Here is a 21989-nt window from a genome sequence, read left to right on the forward strand (position 1 = left end):
CCTGGTAGTTGTGGAGCTCCCATGTTGATGAGGACAAGGGCCTCCTCCCCTGGTAGTTGTGGGGATCCCATGTTGATGAGAAAAAAGGCCTCCTCCCCCTGGTAGTTGTGGGGCTCCCATGTTGATGAGGACAAGGGCCTCCTCCCCCTGGTAGTTGTGGGGCTCCTATGTTGATGAGGACAAAGGCCTCCTCCCCCTGGTAGTTGTGGAGCTCCCATGTTGATGAGAACAAGGGCCTCCTCCCCCTGGTAGTTGTGGGGCTCCCATGTTGATGAGGACAAAGGCCTCCTCCCCCTGGAAGTTGTGGAGCTCCCATGTTGATGAGGACAAGGGCCTCCTCCCCTGGTAGTTGTGGGGATCCCATGTTGATGAGGAAAAAGGCCTCCTCCCCCTGGTAGTTGTGGGGCTCCCATGTTGATGAGGACAAGGGCCTCCTCCCCTGGTAGTTGTGGGTATCCCATGTTTATGAGGAAAAAGGCCTCCTCCCCCTGGTAGTTGTGGGGCTCCCATGTTGATGAGGACAAGGGCCTCCTCCCCCTGGTAGTTGTGGAGCTCCCAGGTTGATGAGGACAAGGTCCTCCTCCCAGGCAGTTCTCCAGGCAATGTTTCTCTTGCAGCCCAAAGTCCATGACGGTTGCCATCTGTAGTTCACAGGAGAACTGGGCAGTGCTGATAACACAACTTGTGTCTTCAGTGTAAAAGAGGCAAAAAGCTCAGGAAGTTGAGATCTTTCTGGCAGGATTAAAGTATTTTTCTTAAGAAGAAAAATCATGGGGAATCATGCATGCATTGCAGAGATGTGCTGAATGTTTATTTTTTATTTTTTCCTAACAGACACCCAGAGTATATTGATTCAAAAAGTTACGAACTACATAAAATTCTGCATTATATGACTTACCGGAATGCCATCAATGCCTATTCCTGGAGGTCCGCGGGCTCCAGGTTGGCCAGGGAGACCTGGAGATCCTCGATCCCCCTATGAAAAAAAAAAACACACATCAATATAACTAAACAGTGAACCAATGAATACAAACAGGAGCTTGACCCGGTGGTTGTGGGGGTCTGTAGGTATCTGGTACCCCTACCATTTCACCCAAAAAAGTGACAAAGGTAAAAAAAAAAAAAAACGACTCACAGTCCTTTAATAAAAAAAAAATAAAAAAAAATCCAGCGCTGTAATCCTTCTACGACACGGACTCGCCGCCATGAATGATACAGCCTCCATAGAAAACACCCATTGCGGCAGAGGGGAGGGCGGGGTCACCCCTCCACATCACCGGTTGGCCTCGCCCTTGGTTATTTAAGTGCTGTCAGCCAGGTCGCGCATCATTCGGCTGGGCGCCTCCTATGGAGGCTGTATCGTTCATGCCAGCGGGTCCATGTCGTAGAAGGATTACAGCGCTGGAATTTGTATTTATTTATTTAATTAAAGGACTTGCCCCAAGCTGTGTGTGTGTTTTTTTTTTACCTTTTTGTCACTTTTTTGGGTGAAATGGCAGGGGTACAATGTACCTTGTTATCAATTCACATGGGGAGGGGGCATCTGGGGGTCCCCTTTTTTTTAAAGGGGGATTCCAGATTCCAATAAGCCCCCCACCCGCAGACCCCCACAATCCCCATGTTAAGGGCATGTGGCCTGGTACGCTCTCTTGTTCTCCCTCTTTTCCTGCGGCCTGCCAGGTTGCGTGCTCGGATAGGGGTCTGGTATGTATTTTTTTTTGCGCAGAGTTCCCCTTAAAATCCATGCCAGACCTGAAGGGTCTGGTATGGATTTTGAGAGGGACCCCATGCCTTTTTTTTATTTGGCACAAGGTTCCCCTTAATATCCATACCAGACCTGAAGGGCCTGGTAATGGAATTTGGGGGGGAACCCCCACGCATTTTTTTTTGGTTCGGGGTTCCCCTCAATATTCATACCAGACCCAAAGGGCCTGGTAATAGGCTGGGGGGAACCCATGTAGTTTTTTTCAATGACTTTTATCTTTATTGCCGGGACCCGACAATTCATTATTTAGTTTTATTTCGTTTTAAATTACTTTTTTTTCTTTTATAAATGTCATTTTGTGCAGGGACTTTTCTAAACACGGGAAACATGCAATACTTTACAGGCATACTATAGACACCCCCCAGGTACGAAATTTAAAGGAATATTTCACTTTTATTGTTTCATTTTAAGCATTATTAAAATCACTGCTCCCGAAAAAAATGGTTGTTTTTTAAAACTTTTTTTGCATTGATACATCTCCCCTGGGGCAGGATCCGGGTCCCCAAACACTTTTTATGACAATAATTTGCATATTAACCTTTAAAATTAGCACTTTTGATTTCTCCCATAGACTTTTAAAGGGTGTTCCGCGACTTTTGAATTTGCTGCGAAAACCCCAAATTGTTCGCTACTCGCCGAACAGCGAACAGCCAATGTTCGAGTGAAACTCCCTACTAGGCAGAACAGGGAGATGCCTTGTTTACACGATCACGGGACACCGACGGACATAGAGTCCGCAGGACCTGCGGTCACACTCACGGAGCTCTCGGCCGTAAATAGTTATGCAGTGGTCAGCAAGCGGTTAATGTGCTTTTCATCGGATTGTGTCCCCACCGCCCCAATTTATGAGGCCGATATTCCTTCCTTAGAGCTCCGTCTCCTGCTGCTGCTGTTTTAGTTTGTAAAAGAAGTGAGACAACAAGCTCTTGAAGCTAAGTGCCTTTATGTGAACTTGACATCATGCCCGTACATAAATCCTTCGGGACAGAAAATTAAGGTTAGCATTTTCATTAGAGGGAAAGCGAAAGGGAATAGTGATACCTAATTTGGGCTCTGAGACGTCTGCAAAAATTAACTACCACATTAAAATACATCTTCATTTTCAATAATGTACTCAAAAGCCACTTGACTTTATCCAAATCTATTCTCCATATCCCCAAATGTGCTATTTCTCGAAAACGGCAAACTAGAAAGTCACTTCCCCAGTTTCTATTCTAGAAGATCAAAAAAAAAATTTGATTTGAATGTCATGGGTAATGTAATACTTGGACAAGAGTCTAGAAATAGTTACTTTGTGATGTTCCAATATGTTATATTAAAGTTTCATTATACCCAGGCTATGAAAAACTCCCATTACATGCTACAGTGGGGATCGAAAGTTTGGGCACCCTAGGTAAAAATGTGTATTAATGTGCATAAAGAAGCCAAGGAAAGATGGAAAAATCTCCAAAAGGCATCAAATTACAGATAAGACATTCTTATAATATGTCAAAAAAAGTTAAATTTTATTTCCATCATTTACACTTTCAAAATTACAGAAAACAAAAAAATGGCGTCTGCAAAAGTTTGGGCACCCTGCAGAGTTGATATCTTGTACAAGTATCTCTGTATAGTGGAATAGTGTACCACAACTCCAGTGTCTGCCAGATCTTTCTGGAGGAATCGTGCAGTCAAACGTGGGTTTTGAATTGCTTTTCTCACAATCCTGCAAGCTTTTCTGTCTGATATTTTTCTTGGTCTTCCAGATCTTGCTTTAACCCCTTAACGCCCGCCGCACGACTATATACGTCCGCAAAATGGCACGGACAGGCAGATGGGCGTATATATACGTCCCCGCCTTCTAGCGGGTGGGGGGGTCCGATCGGGACCCCCCCCGCTGCGTGCGGCGGGCGGATCCCCTCAGGGAGCGATCCGGGACGACGGCGCGGCTATTCGTTTATAGCCACTTCGTCGCGATCGCTCCCCGAGGCTGTAGAACGGGGAGAGCCGTGTGTAAACACGGCTTCCCCGTGCTTCACTGTGGCGGCGTATCGATCGAGTGATCCTTTTTATAAGGGAGACTCGATCGATGACATCAGTCCTACAGCCACACCCCCCTACTGTTGTAAACACACACTAGGTGAACCCTAACTCCTACAGCACCCCCTGTGGTTAACTCCCAAACTGCAACTGTCATTTTCACAATAAAGAAATTCTAAAGAACTAAAATTCGAAAGAATACCGTATATACTCGAGTATAAGCCAAGTTTTTCAGCCCTTTTTTTAGGGCTGAAAATACCCCCCTCGGCTTATACTCAAGTCAGTACCTGAATTCTTGACGGGCGTCCATTTTTTTTAAACGTCGTGGCTTCCTCCTGGCGTTCCGTTCCGTGATAGTCATTTGACACTGTGTTCCGCCTATCACGGAGGTCCTCTCATCTTTGGACAGTTTCTCAGCAGACACTGTGTTCAGTGTTCCACCAATCACAGACGTCCTGTTGTCCGAGGATGAAAGAATGTCTGTGATTGGCGGAACACTGAACACAGTGTCTGCTGGGAAACTGTCCGAGGATGAGAGGACCTCCGTAATAGGCAGAACACAATGTCCAATGCCTATCACGGAACGGAACGCCAGGAGGAAGCCACGACTTTTGAAAAATGGACGCCTGTCAAGAATTCAGGTACTCGGGCACAGTGAGACTGCAATGGACACAGTGAGTACCGTATGGGACAGTGAGACTGCAATGGGCACAGTGAGGTATGGCACAGTGAGGTTGCAATGGGCACAGTGAGGTATGGCACAGTGGGACTGCAGTGGGCACAGTGAGGTATGGCACAGCGAGACTGCAATGGGCACAGGGAGGTATGGCACAGTGAGACTGCAGTGGGCACAGTGAGGTATGGCACAGTGAGACTGCAATGAGCACAGTGAGGTATGGCACAGTGAGACTGCAATGGTTACAGTGAGGTATGGCACAGTGAGGTTGAAATGGGCACAATGAGGTATGGCACAGTGAGGTTGCAATGGGCACAGTGAGGTATGGCACAGTGAGGCGTGCAGATGGGCATTGTTGACCCTCTTTTCCACTTACAGTAGCTGCTGCATTCTCACCCTAGGCTTATACTCGAGTCAATACGTTTTCCCAGTTTTTTGTGGTAAAATTAGGTGCTCGGCTTATACTCGAGTATATACGGTAACTAACTAATAATAACTAACTATTCAATTATAGGTATTGGAATTTCCTCTCAAATGTGGCTGTTCGCAAACGTAACGAATGAAAATGTATCCAAAGATACAAATTATCGGAAATAATGAATGCGGCCTCTATACAAATGGAACTTGACAAATTAATAATATTAATAAAAAAAAATTAAAATTATTAATTCATTATGTTCCATTTGTTTAGATACAACATTTGTTATTTTGGATAATCTGTAACTTTGGATAAATTTGTATTCGTTACGTTCACTAACAGCCAAATTTTAAAGGAAATGCCAACACCTATAATTTAATAGTTATTTATTATTTCAGATTTCTAGAATTTACAAATTTATGAATTTCCAATTTTTCTAATTTACAAATGCATGAATTTTTGAATATTCCGAAAAATTTGTTAAACAGGTTTTTATTCATTCGGATGTTTCCGAATTAACAAATTTGTCTAATTTCTCAAAAAAAAAAAAACGAATTTGGAACAAAATGAATTATACATGTCTAGTTCTTTATTTCCTCCTTTTTCTTATCTGTGCAGCCCATGTAACTATAGAGTAAAGCATGAGGGCGTATACACAGTGGTAAATTACACTCCCCTCCCTCCCTTCTCCATGTCCTCCTATTGCTCAAAGCTACCAACTGTTCCTAATTTTGAGGGACTGTCCATGATTTGGAACAAAGTCCCTCTGTCCCTCTTTCCTCCTCATTTGTCCCTCATTTTGGTCTGATCTATATAGTTGTATATAAAATGCACTGCGCAGTTCGTAACACGTACCTGTCTGTCGCTCGGCCCATCATTTGCATGGGGTCACGCCTCATTTGCACGGGTCACGCCCATTTCCACCTACGCCGGCGTACACCTTCGAAACCCACGCCACGGTGGCGCAGCGTTGGGAGCATTGGCTTGCTGAATGCAATGCTTGCCTCTCTGCGCTGCATTGGCGTAGCGTACGGTGGTTACTCTACGGCGGCGTAATGTGCGCCTTGCTCTCTGTGAATCTGGGCCATTATCTTTCACAATATAAAAAAAAAATTGGGCTAACTTTACTGTTGTCTTATTATTTTTTATTTAAAAAGGGTATTTTTCCAAAAAAAGTGCGCTTGTAAGACCGCTGCGCAAATACAGTGTGACATAAAGTACTGCAACCACCATTATTTTATTCTCGAGGGTGTTAGAAAACAAAAATGGATAATGTTTGGGGTTCTAAGTAATTTTCTAGCAAAACATTTTTTTTTAACTTGTAAACACCAAATCTCAGAAAGTGGCTCGGTCCTTAAAGTGGATGTAAACCCGACAATTTTTTTTTTCTGTCACAGTGTTGAGTATAAGATTTCCTATCATCTATGCCCAGTCTTGCCACAACAAGTTAATCCTGCTCTGAGCAATCCTCTTCTTTTTTCAGTGAGATAAACGGACAAACAGGAGAAAACTTTTGTCCGTTCTTCCCCCTTGCTGTGAGTGACAGGTTATTTACATATTTATGCACTAACCTGAGACAGGCATTTTTTTTTAATTCCCACCCCCACTCCTTTTCTGAAGTCATGTGGTTACTTTTCTGGAAGCACAGTGCCAGGGAAGCACAGTGCCATCAGCAGAGGACCCAAGCCCCAACATCCACATCTCCTGTGTTTAGTTAATTTCGTTAATTCCGAAATTTCAGAGTTTCCGAATTTTTAAATTTACGATTGTTTGTATTTCCAAAATTTCGAATTTCCGAAATTTAGATTTTCCGAATTTCCAATTTCCTAAATTTTGAAATTCCGAAAAATTAAAAATTTCCAAAATCCGGAAATTTAAAAGTTTGAGATTTCGGAAATTTGAATTTCGGAAATTCAAAATTTTGGAATATCGAACATTTCGGAAATGGACACTGGAGCAAGCAAAGCAAAATACTGGGGCAAGGTGTATCAGCAGAAAAGGGACTAAGTACCCTCCCAGCAACCAGCATCAGGTGGAGACTGATTAATGGGATCTGCTGGCTGCTGGGCAGGTACTTAGGGCCAAATCCTCAGCCAGGCGGCGTAACTTAACTTTCAGCAGTTAAGTTACACTGACTTAAAGTTTTTACCTAAGTGCCTGATCCTCAAAGCACTTACGTAAAAATTTCAAGCAGTGTAAGTTAAGTGCCGCCGTCGTAAGGCGTTCCTCCTCTCCGGGGGGCGTTTACAATTTAAATGAGGCGCGCTCCCGCGCCGGCCGTACTGCGCATGCGCGTGACGTCATTTTCCCGACGTGCATCGCGCGAACGTAATTGACGCCGGGCGGCTTTGTGGATTGCGACGGGACACTAAAGTTACGACGGGTGAAAAAAAGACGCGCCGGGAAAACAAATAATGTTAAAAAAAAATGACAGCGTCGCTCGGCATGCATTCCTGAGGGAGAACTCCATGCCAATTTTCAATGAAAAAAACGGCATGGGTTCCCCCTCAGGAGCATACCAGGCCCTTAGGTCTGGTATGGGTTGTAAGGAGACCCCCCTCCGCCGCAAAATTGACGTAGGGGGTCCCCCTACAATCCATACCAGACCCGTATCCAAAGCACGCTACCCGGCCAGCCAGGAAGGGAGTGGGGACGAGCGAGCGCCCCCCCCCCTCCTGAGCCGTGCCAGGCCGCATGCCCTCAACATGGGGGGGTTGGGTGCTCTGGGGCAGGGGGGCGCACTGCGGGCCCCCCCACCCCAGAGCACCCTGTCCCCATGTTGATGAGGACAGGACCTCTTCCCGACAACCCTTGCCATTGGTTGTCGGGGTCTGCGGGCGGAGGCTTATCGGAATCTGGGAGTCCCCTTTAATAAGGGGGCCCCCAGATACCGGCCCCCCACCCTAAGTGAATGGATATGGGGTACATCGTACCCCTATCCATTCACCTGTAGGCAAAAAGTAAAAGTTAATAAACACACAACACAAGGCTTTTTAAAATATTTTATTATTCTGCTCCGGACGCCCCCCCTGTCTTCGTTATTAGCTCAATTACCAGGGGGGGCTTCTTCTTCCACTCTCCGGGGGTCTTCTCCGCTCTCCGGGGGTGTTCCGCTCTCCGGGGGGGGCTTCTCCGGACTCCCGGGGGGCTTCTTCCATCTTCTCCCCTCTTCCGCTCTTGACTCGGCGAACCCCGGTTCTTCTGCAGCTGTCCGGTGCCTTCTTCTTCAGCGCTGGCTGCCTGCTATGTTTGTGTGTTAGCTCGATTTCAAACAGGCAGCCGGCGCGGTCTTCTGTGATGTCAGGGTCTTCTGGTCTTCTGTTCTTCCTATGTTGCCTCGTCGCCTCTTGTCGCTGTAATGATGGAAGCGCGCCTTGCATCACATTTATATAGGCATCACCGTCCCATCATGCTCCGGTAGGTACCCACGTGGTGGGTGCACGTGGGTAGGCACCCACCACGTGGGTACCTACCGGAGCATGATGGGACGGCGATGCCTATATAAATGTGATGCAAGGCGCGCTTCCATCATTACAGCGACAACCGGCGACGAGGCAACATCGGAAGAACAGAAGACCAGAAGACCCTGACGCCACAGAAGACCGCGCCGGCTGCCTGTTTGAAATCGAGCTAACACACAAACATAGCAGGCAGCCAGCGCTGAAGAAGAAGGCACCGGACAGCTGCAGAAGAACCGGGGTTCGCCGAGTCAAGAGCGGAAGAGGGGAGAAGATGGAAGAAGCCCCCCGGAGTCCGGAGAAGCCCCCCCCGGAGAGCGGAACACCCCCGGAGAGCGGAGAAGACCCCCGGAGAGTGGAAGAAGAAGCCCCCCCTGGTAATTGAGCTAATAACGAAGACAGGGGGGGCGTCCGGAGCAGAATAATAAAATATTTTAAAAAGCCTTGTGTTGTGTGTTTATTAACTTTTACTTTTTGCCTACAGGTGAATGGATAGGGGTACGATGTACCCCATATCCATTCACTTAGGGTGGGGGGCCGGTATCTGGGGGCCCCCTTATTAAAGGGGACTCCCAGATTCCGATAAGCCTCCGCCCGCAGACCCCGACAACCAATGGCAAGGGTTGTCGGGAAGAGGTCCTGTCCTCATCAACATGGGGACAGGGTGCTCTGGGGTGGGGGGGCCCGCAGTGCGCCCCCCTGCCCCAGAGCACCCAACCCCCCCATGTTGAGGGCATGCGGCCTGGCACGGCTCAGGAGGGGGGGGGGCGCTCGCTCGTCCCCACTCCCTTCCTGGCTGGCCGGGTAGCGTGCTTTGGATACGGGTCTGGTATGGATTGTAGGGGGACCCCCTACGTCAATTTTGCGGCGGAGGGGGGTCTCCTTACAACCCATAACAGACCTAAGGGCCTGGTATGCTCCTGAGGGGGAACCCATGCCGTTTTTTTCATTGAAAATTGGCATGGAGTTCTCCCTCGGGAATGCATACCAAATGCCGTCGCTTGAATGGGCCTTTACAAGGTGTGACTAACTTTACACTTTGTAAAAGCAGCCCTAGTTTTACACCAGGCAAACTAACACTTACGGCGTAAAAACTAGGTACAAAAGCTTTGAGGATCGCCCTAAGTGCTAATTTGCATACTAACAGAGGCATTTCGACTCGAAATGCCCCCAGTGGCGGATGCGGTACTGCATCCTAAGATCCGGCAGTGTAAGTCCCTTACAGATGTCGGATCTTCTGCCTAACTTAGGAAAACTGCTTCTGAGGATCAGTTCCAAAGTTAGAACCAGAGATACGACGGCTTACGCCGGAGTATCTCTTTTGTGGATATGGCCCTTAGTCCCTTTTCTGCTGATACGCCATGCTCCAGTATTTTGCTTTGTTTTCTCCAGTGTCCACCAGTGGGTGTCTCTCAGCAGCCAGCATCAGGTGGAGACTGATTACGGGGATCTGCTGGGAGACACCCACTGGTGGACACTGGAACTACAACTTTAAGGGAAGCACAGTGCCATCAGCAGAGGACCCAAGCCCCAACATCCACATCTCCTGTGCACAAGCATACTGCAGACAGGACCTTGACTCAGAGCGACATTTTTACCTGTTTATTCTGGCGTCCTCTATGTCTCCTCAGTTCTACATGTACAGCCAGCTGACAAGCCTAGTGTATTCCTGCTTGGACTGTGGTACCCTACTGTGCTAAGTTTTTTCTCACCAGAGGTCCACTTTGTTAATGAGCAAGAGCTTTAACTGTGAGTTACCAATTGTCTCCTGCCACACTCAGATGGCGCCCTCTTGTCTCCTTTATTTGATACACTTCCGGGTACCTATGTTCTAACAATCTTTATCTTCAGACATGTCCAGGGCGATATATACCCAGGTCAGAACAAATGCTTGGCTAGTTATGGCAGCCTTGGAACTAAAGACTGTTTTAACGAATGCTCCAGGGGAGTAATTACGTAGAAAAATGAACACAATGTACGCAACGCTAATTACGAGAGTTTGTGCTCGTCTCTCCCTTTGTTCTGTCAGGAAAATGAATCATTCTGTAGACGTTCGGCATATATTAAACCTATTAATGTTTTGCACTGACTGATCCATTTCACCTCCTCCAATTCGTCTTACACGGTTTCTGATTTTAGCATTCATAATGCGAATGAGCATCTTGCTGCCATTTGCATCCTAAAAAGGCATCGTTCATTAGGAAATCCTGCGTCAGACATGTTGGAAGACAATGAGCTGTGTCACCCACAGCCACCAATGTAACCACCCCCCCCCCCACCCCCCAGCGAGAAATTAGTGTAACATAGAAAAAAGTCTGCTGTGCTTGGTGATCCGCCGAGTGCTAATCCGCTGATCTGACAGTAGTTAACCACTTGTTGTCCGGAGCAATTTTTACAATTTTCACGCAAATGTTAAAATCAGCAATTTTTTTCTATATATTTTATGAAAGTAGGGGATAAAATGATTACACTTGAAAATACATTTTTAGCACCTAAAAAAACAATATAATACCCAACTTTTAGTAAAATAAAAAAGATGATATTGCATCGAGTAGATAGATGCAATCTATGCATTAAAGCGGGGGTTCCGCGGGTTTTAGTTTTTTAATGTTTCTGCCGCTCTTACCTGGTTCAAATAAGCACTCGTGTCTCCCAGTCTTTCAGCCCGCAGCATTTCATTTCTCCCGAAAAGGATATGTTTTAAAATCCCGAGATGGACGTTTCCACCTTTACTGTGGGCACTGTGAAGCTCAGCAGCTTGTCCTTCCGGGATACAGTGAATGCTAATGTCCCAACATTCACCGCTCTATCCCGCGCATGTGCAGTGTCGACGGCGAGCATCGCCGTCAACACTGCACTGTTGCCATCACAACGGCCGGCGTAGGTCATGCCCCGTTGTGAACAATGGAGAATTCGTCGCCGCCCACGTCACATGACCCGCTTGCCGAGTCACGTGACCTGCGAGATATCGCGGGATTACAGCAAAGCGCGTCTCCTGGGATTCTCCTCACTCACTCCCAGGAGACTTTGCGCTGGTCCGGGGAAAATCGAATACACGCCCACTCCCGTGGGGAAACATTTATTGACGGGAGAGAAAATGCTAGATAAACAAGGTAAAGACGCCGATTAAAAAAAAAAAAAAACGGTTTAGGTATTATCGATGGCTATTGTTTTAATTCAACCAAACTTGAAATTTAGGGTGAACCTCCGCTTTAAGGTAAAAAATCCTCAGTGTACAGCAGCCCCCCAAATACTTACCTGAGCTCATCTCAGTCCAGCGATGTTGCAGGACAATCTCAGAAGCCTGGGACTCTCCCTCCTCAATGGCTGAGATGGCAGTGCATCGCCATTGGCTCCTGCTGCTGTCAGTCAAAGTCAGTGAGAGAATGAGGAGAGAGAAGGGCCGGGGTCGAACCACGGCTCTGTGTCTGAATGGACACACAGAGCAGTGGCTCGGCTCGGGTGCCCCCATAGCAAGCTTCTTGCTATGGGGGCACTCAGCAGAAGGGAGGGGCCAGGAGCATCAGCGAGGGACCCGAGAAGAGGAGGATCTGGGTTGCTCTGTGCAAAAACACTTCACAAAGCATGTAAGTAGAATATGTTTGTTATTCTTAAAGAAAAAAAATCTGAGACTTTGGTATCACTTTAACTCCATACTTACCTTTTTTTGGAGGGCGGATTCATTGGTGCAGAAAAACACATACTTATGCAGGTACCAAAAAGCAGAAAATTTGGATACCAAAATCTACGTATTCTAATAAAATAGTGCCGTTGTTTCAATAACGTGTTTGCTTTTTTTGGCTGAAGTCCCACTAAAAATAAGCCTACAGGTATTTGATAATTCACAGCGGAATATTTTATTACTTACTTTCGAACCAGATTGTCCATGGGGCCCAGGAAATCCTCGTTCACCCTACAAAAAAAAAAAAAAAGGAACTGGGTGACAATGGCGCACGTTCATTAAAGATATAAAAATTGCTGTAGCTGTTTCTATTGTTCAGGTTCACTGGCCGTTTCAGGCAGAAACGTCAACTGTTAGAAGGAAAATGTCACTCTCCAGAATAATATCTTCAACCTAAATTGATTTATTTGTCCTTTTTATTTATGTTTTGTTTATTTATCTAGTAGAAGACTGCCCGACAAAAAAGGCCAAAGCTGAAATCTCTAGATGTCAATTATAGGCAAGTAGAGGCCTATTTATAAAGAGGCTTTGAAGTGAATGAACAGAGAGACTTCTTTATCCAAAGGTCTCACATGTCGATATTTGAGATATGGACATTTAAGCGTATGAGGATTTATTTTACTTTTATTTATACGTTTTTGCTGTGAGTAATAAGTACACTAAATGGCTTGTGGACACCTGACCATGACACCGGTAGGAGTTTATTGGACATCCCATTCCCATACCATGGTTGCTCTTCATTCCTTGGAGCTATAAGAGCCTCCATTCTTCTGGTAAGGCTTTACACAAGTTTTTGGAGTGTGTCTGTGGGAGAGCATGCCCCTTCATCATCTAAAACAGTCATTCTCAACTTGGGGTCGGGACCCCCACGGGGGTCGAATGACGATTTGCCAGGGGTCACCAAATCCTGGGCTGTTCCTGAAGCTCTCACTGCTCTCCCAGCCTTTTCGTGGATGCCCAGCTGGGCTGTTCCTTGAGCCTGTGGCCGCCCAGCTGGGCTGTTCCTGGATCCCATGGCTGCCCACTCAGAATCTTTAAAGCTGCCCATTCAGTTCACAACATGGCTAGGGGGCAGAGACTAGAGGTCAGCTGACTGGCGAGTAATGTAAAGTGGGAGGGGCTGAAGGAGACCCTATCTTCTGATTTTGGCATCGGTGTCACTGCTGCGAGACACCACAGAGTTGGAGACACCGTGAAGCTGGAGACACAGTGAGTAACACTACCTGTGATTTTAGTTGCCATTAAAAGTCCCCACTACAGTTCTCAGATCATTAGATGACCTGGATCAAGAGCACCTAAGTGCTGATCAGAACTCCCCCGAGCACTGCCACAGATCCCACCCCACACCAGCACTACCACGCATCCCATATATGGAAGGCAGAGCAAAAGAGGGGGAGGAATAAAGAAAAAGGGAGAGAAAGAATAAGAGGAAGAACAAGGCTTTAACGACGTGAAAAAACGCACATGCTCAGAAGCAAGTTATGAGACGGGAGCGTTCGTTCTGGTAAAACTATCATTTGTAATGGAGATATCACATTCGTCACGCTGTAACAGACTGAAAAGCACAAAGACTGAAAATCGCGAATCGTCTCTCACCAAACTTTTACTAACAGGAAATCAGCAAAAGCAGCCCAAAGGGTGGCATCATCTGAATGGAACTTCCTCTTTATAGTGCCGTTGTACGTGTTGTACGTCACCGCGCTTTGCTCAAGCATTTTTTTTTCAAGATCGTGTGTATGCAAGGCAGGTTTGACAAGAATCACGTAAAAAAAAACGTCATTTTTTCTAGGACATTAAAAATGGTTGTGTGTACGTGGCTTTAGAGCATTTATAATGTAGCTATTGGTAAACTGAAGATCAACATGCCTTCAAAATACAGTAGAACCTTGGATTGCGAGTAACGCGGTTAACAAGCGTTTTCGCAATACGAGTACTGTATTTCCTAAAATCCTAACTCGGTTTGCGAGTGTTGTCTCGCAAAACGAACAGGATTCAGGCCAAAGCGCTGTGCAGTAAGGCAAAGGCGGGGGTGTTGGAAATGCACAAATTTTTTTCGTTTCTATTGACTTCAATGGGGAAACTCACTTTGATATGCGAGTACTTTGGATTACGAGCATTCTCCTGGAACGGATTATGTTCGTAATCTGAGGTTCCACTGTATTTCAATCTAGATACTGATTGCACTGCATGTTTATGAAGCTGTCTTTGTGTAAAGAAGGCAGTCCTGCTGGAACAGACAAAGGCCTTCCCCAAATTGATACCACAAGGTTGGAAGTGCTCAATTGTTTAAAATGGGCCGGATTCAGAAAGAAGATACGACGGCGTATCTCCTGATACGCCGTCGTATCTCAGAGTCCGGCCGTCGTATCTATGCGCCTGATTCATAGAATCAGGTTACGCATATATATGCCTATGATCCGACAGGTGTAAGTGACTTACACCGTCGGATCTTAGGCTGCAATTCCAGGCCGGCCGCTAGGTGGCGCTTCCATATCTTTTACGCGTCGGATATGCAAATGAGCATTTACGCCAATTCAGAAACGAACGACCGCCCGGCGCTTTTTTTTTACGTCGTTTGCGTTCGGCTTTTTCCGGAGGAAAGTTACCCCTGCTATAGGAGGGGTAAGTGCGGCGTATCCTATGTTAAGTATGGCCGTCGCTCCCGCGCCGAGTTTTGAATTTTTTACGTTGTTTGCGTCAGTCGTTCGCGAATACGGCCGGACGTAATTTACATTAACGTCGAAACCAATGACGTCCTTGCGACGTCATTTGGAGCAATGCACGCTGGGAAAATTTGCAGACGGCGCATGCGCTGTTCGATCGGCGTGGGCACGCGCCTGATTTAAATTGTACATGCCTCCTAGCCGCGGAATTTGAATTCCGCCGGGGGATTTACGATACTGAATAAAGCACTTGCCTCAAAAAATTGCGGCGGCGTAACGTAAATCAGATAGGTTACGCGGATCTAAAGATCCGCTAACCTATCTGAATCTAGCCCAATGTCTTTGTACGGTGTAACATTAACAACTCCCTTCACTGGAAACATGAGAACTTAATAATTGGGGGGCTGCTCACAAACTTCTGGCCCTATGGTGTATTGTAAAGTCTACATCCTACGATTGCTACACTATTTTTTGTATGTCCAGTATACGATGCTTTAACTCACCCGTTCACCATCTTTGCCTTTTCCTGGTAATCCCGGCAAACCAGCAAGTCCGGCTTGCCCCTGAGGGCCCGGAGGTCCGACTTTTCCGTCTCGGCCCGCCTCACCCTGAAAAACAGATTTTTTTTTCACGTTAACATTCCATTCTTTGACAGCTGACCCATAGTCTTCTTCTGACTCTATTGTGGGCTCACAGAGACAATGAAATGGTAGAATCTCTTTAAAGCGTTTGTACAGGAAAAAAATGTTTTCGTTTAAAATAACAAACATGTCATACTTACCTCCACTGTGCAGTTCGTTTTTCACAGAGTGGCCCCGATCCACGTCTTCTGGGGTCCCTCGGCGGCTGTCTCGGAATTGGTAACTACAGTCATGCGAGAGCTCGCATGGTGGTCACTAATTGCGGGCGCGCTCCCGTGATACAGCGAGCGGCCATAGCCGCTCACTGAATCACTCAGCCCCGCCCCTCGGCGCGCCGCGTCACTGGATGTGATTGACAGCAGCGCCAGCCAATGGCTGCGCTGCTCTAAATCCCATCCGCTCTAGCCAATCAGAGGCCAGGCTGAGCGGCGAAGAGGATCTTGTGACCACGCGGGACTTTCGAGGGGTCAAGTAAGTATAACGGGTGCTCGGGGGGGGCGTTATACAATGTTTTTTCACCTTAATGCATAGATTGCATTAAGGTGAAAAATAAATTTAATTTACAATTCCTTTAATCCTTGTATTTCATTCTACAACATATTATCTGTACCATTTTTTTCCTCTCTACTATGAAGTGTGATATTAGATGTTCCACGGGTCAGAAATGACTCTTTTGCGTTTTGTTTGAACTGAAGCACCCAGGTGTCTTCTCCTTCTCTTCTATCAATTCTGTTTCTCCTAAAGAAATTGAGGAGGAATGGAACAGGGAAAGGGATCCGCATACAGATGATTCACTGTCTACTGTTTTTGTACCTTAAAAGGAAAGTATGCTGTATTTGTATTTCCAACGAGAGCATATTTCTGGCTATTCTTGCATTGTTAAAATGTATCCAAACCCAAGGACAAAAATGTAATACAGTGTATTGCAGATTGCAAATCCTTAGCTGCATTTTCTTATTTAGGGCTTGTTTGCGCTTGTGGTTGGGGGAACAATAAAACCCAACAGTTGAGTCGTGTTTTTGCTGCCCCTCTCAAACGCTCCCCCGTTGCTGCAGAGGCAGTGGCTGGAGGTCGAAATATGCTGTACCTGCTTCGTAGCCATGGCAAGAATTATACCCCCATCACACTGGGCAGGCGGAACCGCCATTCAAGTGTACCACCCTCCTAGTTAGGTTGCTAGGAACATTTTCTTTACTTCTGTAGTCAAGGTAGCAGTGATCATTTGCTTTGGTTGGTTCAGGGTTTCACAGACTGAGAGTTGGATTGCTTCCAGCTGCCAAGGAAGAAGTTTCTAGAGCTTAGGGAGGGAGAGTTCAAATATCCAGCCTGAATATTCAGCAGGGCCTAGCCAATCCCCGAGTGAGGTGTGCCCAAATTGTGGCTGGGAGGCTGTTTAATGGGGCCCTGGTGAGATTGTCTTCTTCCCTGAAAGGGAATGGATCTGTGAGCTTCAAGGATGTACTTGGCCCTGGAGCCTCTCATGGACTGTATGCTCGACTACAAGGGATGGATCCTATGGACCTACCCTGCCACAGGATTCTCTACTTGTGGTAAATCTGCTTCATGGTCCCCAGCCATGAACCTATAGACTGTTTTAGGCCTCTAACACACGATAGGTTAACCAGAGGACAAGGGTCGGATGGACCGTTTTCATCGGTCAAAACCGATTGTGTGTGGGCCCCATAGGTTATTTAACCATCGGTTAAAAAAAAGCCAACTTGCTTTAAATTTAACCGATGGATTCCTAACTGATAGGTCAAAACCGATCGTTAGTAGGCACAACCATCGGTTAAAAATCCATGCATGCTCAGAATCAAGTCGACGCATGCTTGGAAGCATTGAACTTCATTTTTTTCAGCACGTCGTCGTGTTTTACATCACCGCGTTCTGACCCGATCGGTTATTTAACCGATGGTGTGTGGGCGCGACGGACCATCAGTCAGCTTCATCGGTTAACCGATGAAAACGGTCCATCAGACCGTTTTCATCGGATGGACTGATCGTGTGTACGAGGCTTTAGTCTACCTCTGCTTGTGCTAAAGCTGCTTCAAGGTCCCCAGATGGGAACCTATATAGTTACATAGTTACATAGTAGGTGAGGTTGAAAAAAAGACACAAGTCCATCAACTCCAACCTCTGTGTGTGATTATATGTCAGTATTACATTGTATATCCCTGTATGTTGTGGTAATTCAGGTGCTTATCTAATAGTTTCTTGAAACCATCAATGCCCTCCCCCCACTGAGACCACCGCCTGTGGAAGGGAATTCCACATCCTTGCTGCTCTTACAGTACAGAACCCTCTACGTAGTTTAAGGTTAAACCTATTTTCTTCTAATAATGAGTGGCCACGTGTCTTGTTAAACTCCCTTCCGTAAAAAAGTTGTATCCCTATTGTGGGGTCACCAGTACGGTATTTGTAAATTGAAATCATATCTCCTCTCAGGCGTCTCTTCTCCAGAGAGAATAAGTTCAGTGCGCCCAACCTTTCCTCATATTTTATTTTATTTATATATTCTTTGCTTTATTCATTTTCAATAGTCCCCTTCTTTTGCATAGGCCGAGAACATAAAGTACCATTTAGAGATACATCAATGTAGAACTATAAAACGGAATATAGTTGTAGCTTGTAGTTAATGTAAATATAACAAGATGGGATTTGTCATCGACCAAATCTAATATAAATTCTAATTTAGCTCATTAAGTAAAAATTTGCTTAGAAAACCCCAAATTTGCTCTTTTTCTCCATTTTTGTTCATAGAGTTTGTTCTTTAATTTTGTGTATTGTTTAGCTATTTATACACTGTTTATTTATTTATTTATTTTGTATATCATTTCTTTCTGTGGCTAATGACAGTCTTTTATGGCACATGAACAGGTCCAAGAGAGTTAAAATTTTCTTCATTAACCTTCAAGAGCTATTTAAAGCCCAAATCAAAATTTTGTTTTCTCCACTGACTTCAAAACATTTTTCCCAAATGGTGAAATCATGCCATAAATATCCAAGGAAATAAAAAATCAAAATTTTGATAATCTGTAGCTACTACCCGCTGGGAAGGCTCTGGGTGCTAATTGTTCTGGTCTAAGAAAACAAAGCTGCAAATGCAGATATAATTCTGTGTAAATAATTTTGTGTAAAGCCATACACCAGTAGAATTTAATTAAAAAAATAGAGTTTTCGGGAAACATTCTCTGAATTTTCTAATGGATAGTGAGGTTAAACTGACACTTGTTTTCAACCATAGTGGGGCAGATTCAGGTACCTGCGCGCCTAGTTACGGCGGCGCAGCGTAGTGTATTTACGCTACACCGACGCAACTTACAGGAGCAAGTGCAGTATTCCCAAAGCACTTGCTCCGTAAGTTGCGGCGGCGTAGCGCAAATGGGGCCGGCGTAAGCCCGCGTAATTCAAATGTGGAAGGGGGGGCGTGTTTTATGCTAATGTGTGATGACCTGACGTGATTGACGTGTTTTACTAACGGCGCATGCGCCGTCCGTGTACATATCCCAGTGTGCATTGCTCTCAAGTACGCCGCAACGACGTACTGGTTTCGACGTGAACGTAAATTACGTCCAGCCCTATTCGCGAACGACTTACGCAAACAATGTAAAAAATTCAAATTTCGAAGCGGGAATGACGTCCATACTTAACATTGGCTGCGCCTCCTAATAGCAGGAGCAACGTTACGCCGAAAAAGCCTTACGCAAACGACGTAAAAAACTACCACCGGGCGCACGTACGTTCGTGAATCGACATAACTAGGTAATTTGCATATTCTACGCCGAAAACAACGGAAGCGCCCCTAGCGGTCAACATAATATTTCACACAATTATACGCCGCCGCATTCAAGTTACGTCGGCGGAGGAAGCCTATTTTTTAAGCGTATCTGCCTTTGAGAATCGGCGTAACGATACGCCGGCGCAGATTTCAAATTACGGCCGCCGTAAAAGCTACCTGAATCTGCCCCAGTGATGTCAAAATTTGGAGGTTGGAAAATATTTCCTAAACAAATACAATTTTAGGTGTGTAGCGCTACCCCCTCAGGAGCCGCTGATTGATTTGGGATCGGCGTATTAAGTTACCTCTATGTGTTGTCTAGGGGTGAAGGTAGTGAGTAGGGCAATAAGCAAATGTCCAGTTCGTAGATAAGGTTTTCTGAATGCTTTATTTCTTGGCCCAACACGACCAACATCAACTTGAGGTAGACAGAAAAGGTTGATGAAGTAAAGGAACTTGGATAGAAGGAAAGCAATCCTGCTCTCAGTAACAGTACAGTTCGTCGCCACTCCAGCCAGAGTGGGTGAAGTGCCTCCGGACAGACCTCTGCCACAGGCCTGGCAGCCAAAGTGCCACTTTAAGGTTGCTTGGAGGAACAGGCCTCTGCCACAGACCTGGCTCTTGTGGGGCCTCTACCACACGCCTAGAACTTGGATGAGCTAAATGGTTGAGCTAATCCTCACAGTAAATTGTGCTAGGGTCACCGGTTGACAGTGCAAATGTACCTGTCAATGTTCCGGTCACCAGATCCCCGATGGTTCGTTCAAGCCCTTTTGGATAACCTGCCTCCGGGTTCTCCTCAAGCCGATCCCCCACCGAACGGCATACAGCCTGGGATCTCCTCAGTAGAAGGGGGACCCAGTAAGTCACTGGAGCCCCTTGGCAGCATCAGTCGCTCCAGGCCAGGAGGGCCCAGAGTCTGGAACTCCACGTAGCGCGTGACCCCAGGCCCGGGTAGGCCATAGTGGTGGGGCCCACGATGTGCGCACTACCTAAAGGTAGGTGCCGCACCTGGAACCAGGAACCCGCAAAGAACCCAGAACAACGGCCTCGGCCACAGAAATACTCCTCCCCAGCATGCCCCCGTGAGGGAAAACTCCTCTAACTGGCCGCTGAGAAGAAGCGACTCCGCCTGGACCTCTCTGGCGCCACCTGCCGCCCAGGGATGGTACTGCATCCCTAGAACGCAGTCTGACCCACATAACAATCCAGATTTGGCAACAGCCAAATTTAACACAATTAAGAATGAGAGCAACTTATCTCTCTCATTCTCCCACTAACTTTAGCGTAGTGCCCTTACTGAAAGTAAAGGGGGCGCTACAGGTGTGAATGTGGTTTTCGTTTGGGAAAAATAGGACATATTGTAATGAAATCTGTTTAATATGTCTTAAATTCCATTAGAAAAGCAGGTCTGGATGGAAATTTTAAAGCCTCTGATCAAAATTTGTTTTCCTGATGGCAGGAAAGAATATTCTGAAAAAGAAATCTACGAAGCTTCGAAAAAAAATCTAACCATTTTTGACAGGAAATGTATAAAAAGCTTCCAGCCTGGTACTGTTCGGTTAACCGGCAGGCAGACTATCAAAGGCCCTTCTTGTCTGGTGCAAGACTAATGCCCCGTACACACTATTGGATTTTCCAACAGCAAAAGTCCCATGTGAGCTTTTGGATGGAAATTCCGACCGTGTGTATGCTCCATCAGACTTTTGCTGTCAGAATTTCTGCCAACAAAAGATTGAGAGCAGGAAAATATTCAGACTGTAGCAATTCAGACACGCAAATTTTTGACGCATGTTCGGAAACAATTTGACACATGCTCGGAAGCATTGAACTTCATTTTCTCGGCTCGGGTTGTACGTCACCGTGTTCTTGACGGTCAAAAGTTCCAAAAATGTTTGTGTGACTGTGTGTATGCAAACCAAGCTTGAGCGGAATTCAGTTGGAAAAAACATCCAAGGTTTTTCCGACGGAAAATCTGAACAGGTGTACGGGGCATGGGAGAGCAAAAAGAGGAAATAGAGAAAGGATTGGACAATCAATTGCAATTTTCCACCTTAGGTGGGATGCCCAAGGGTGCCCTTTTAGGGCCTGAACATAACCAAAGCAAAGTTTCACCTTGTGGGTGGCCTTGGCCTTTAAATTTTCATTCTGTTAGCACTACAGCCCAGAGAAGGATCAGACTACATCTTCAAGAAAGCTTTTATGGTGTACAAAATGGTCATCAGACCTCACTTATACCTTGGATATCAGTGTATGACCACTGAGCGTAAAATAGACAATTTCCTCTTTGTTCCTCGCTGCTGTTCTACAGCTAAGCTCACTGTAAAACGTCTGCGCTCAGCATCACTGCCTGCATTCCCAATTCCCCCTCCTATCCGGCAAACAGATGGAGAAAATAAATAAGCTCTGTCTGATCTGATGAACTTTTCAGTTTCAGTTTTCTGTACAAATATCAGGAGATCAGGGGGACAGAGTACAGATGGAAATGTCTCTGCCCTCTCCCATAATCTCTTCTTTACATGCAGGATGAAAGCGCCAAGATGTCTTGAAAATGATTGATAAAGAGAAAAAAAAAAAAACTCTGCACGTTCACCTTTGCACCATTCTGTCCATCTTTTCCTGCTAGACCGGCATCTCCTGGACTTCCCTGAAAAACAAAGATAGATGTGTTAGTAGAGTAGCAGAGCCAAAACAAGATAAGACTTTAGATACAGGTTTTGGAGGTTCACCATGCTATCCTCAGGGGTCCTGGAAGTAATCTGGACATGTGAAAATTATGAGAGCACTAGGAAAAAAATTGCAAGTCCAGAAAATCTTTATGGAAAAGGTAGGCTAGTAGGCACCAACAGGTACCGTATTTATCGGCGTATACCGCACACTTTTTTGCCC

The 21989-nt window shown here is 45.9% G+C and overlaps 1 protein-coding gene across 1 annotated transcript in view; it reads right to left on the reverse strand.

The window, feature by feature from the left end:
- The window catches only part of COL22A1 (collagen type XXII alpha 1 chain), a 513833-nt gene that overhangs the window by 109775 nt on the left and 382069 nt on the right, over positions 1–21989 (reverse strand). The window contains exons 37-40 of the mRNA XM_040355007.1: positions 21694–21747; positions 15185–15289; positions 12205–12249; positions 899–976 (exon numbers count right to left, since the gene is read on the reverse strand). Coding sequence (XP_040210941.1) covers positions 899–976; positions 12205–12249; positions 15185–15289; positions 21694–21747 — 282 coding nt within the window. The remainder of the gene's footprint in view (positions 1–898; positions 977–12204; positions 12250–15184; positions 15290–21693; positions 21748–21989) is intronic.

This window comes from Rana temporaria, chromosome 5 (assembly GCF_905171775.1).
Source record: "Rana temporaria chromosome 5, aRanTem1.1, whole genome shotgun sequence".
NCBI lineage: Eukaryota > Metazoa > Chordata > Amphibia > Anura > Ranidae > Rana > Rana temporaria.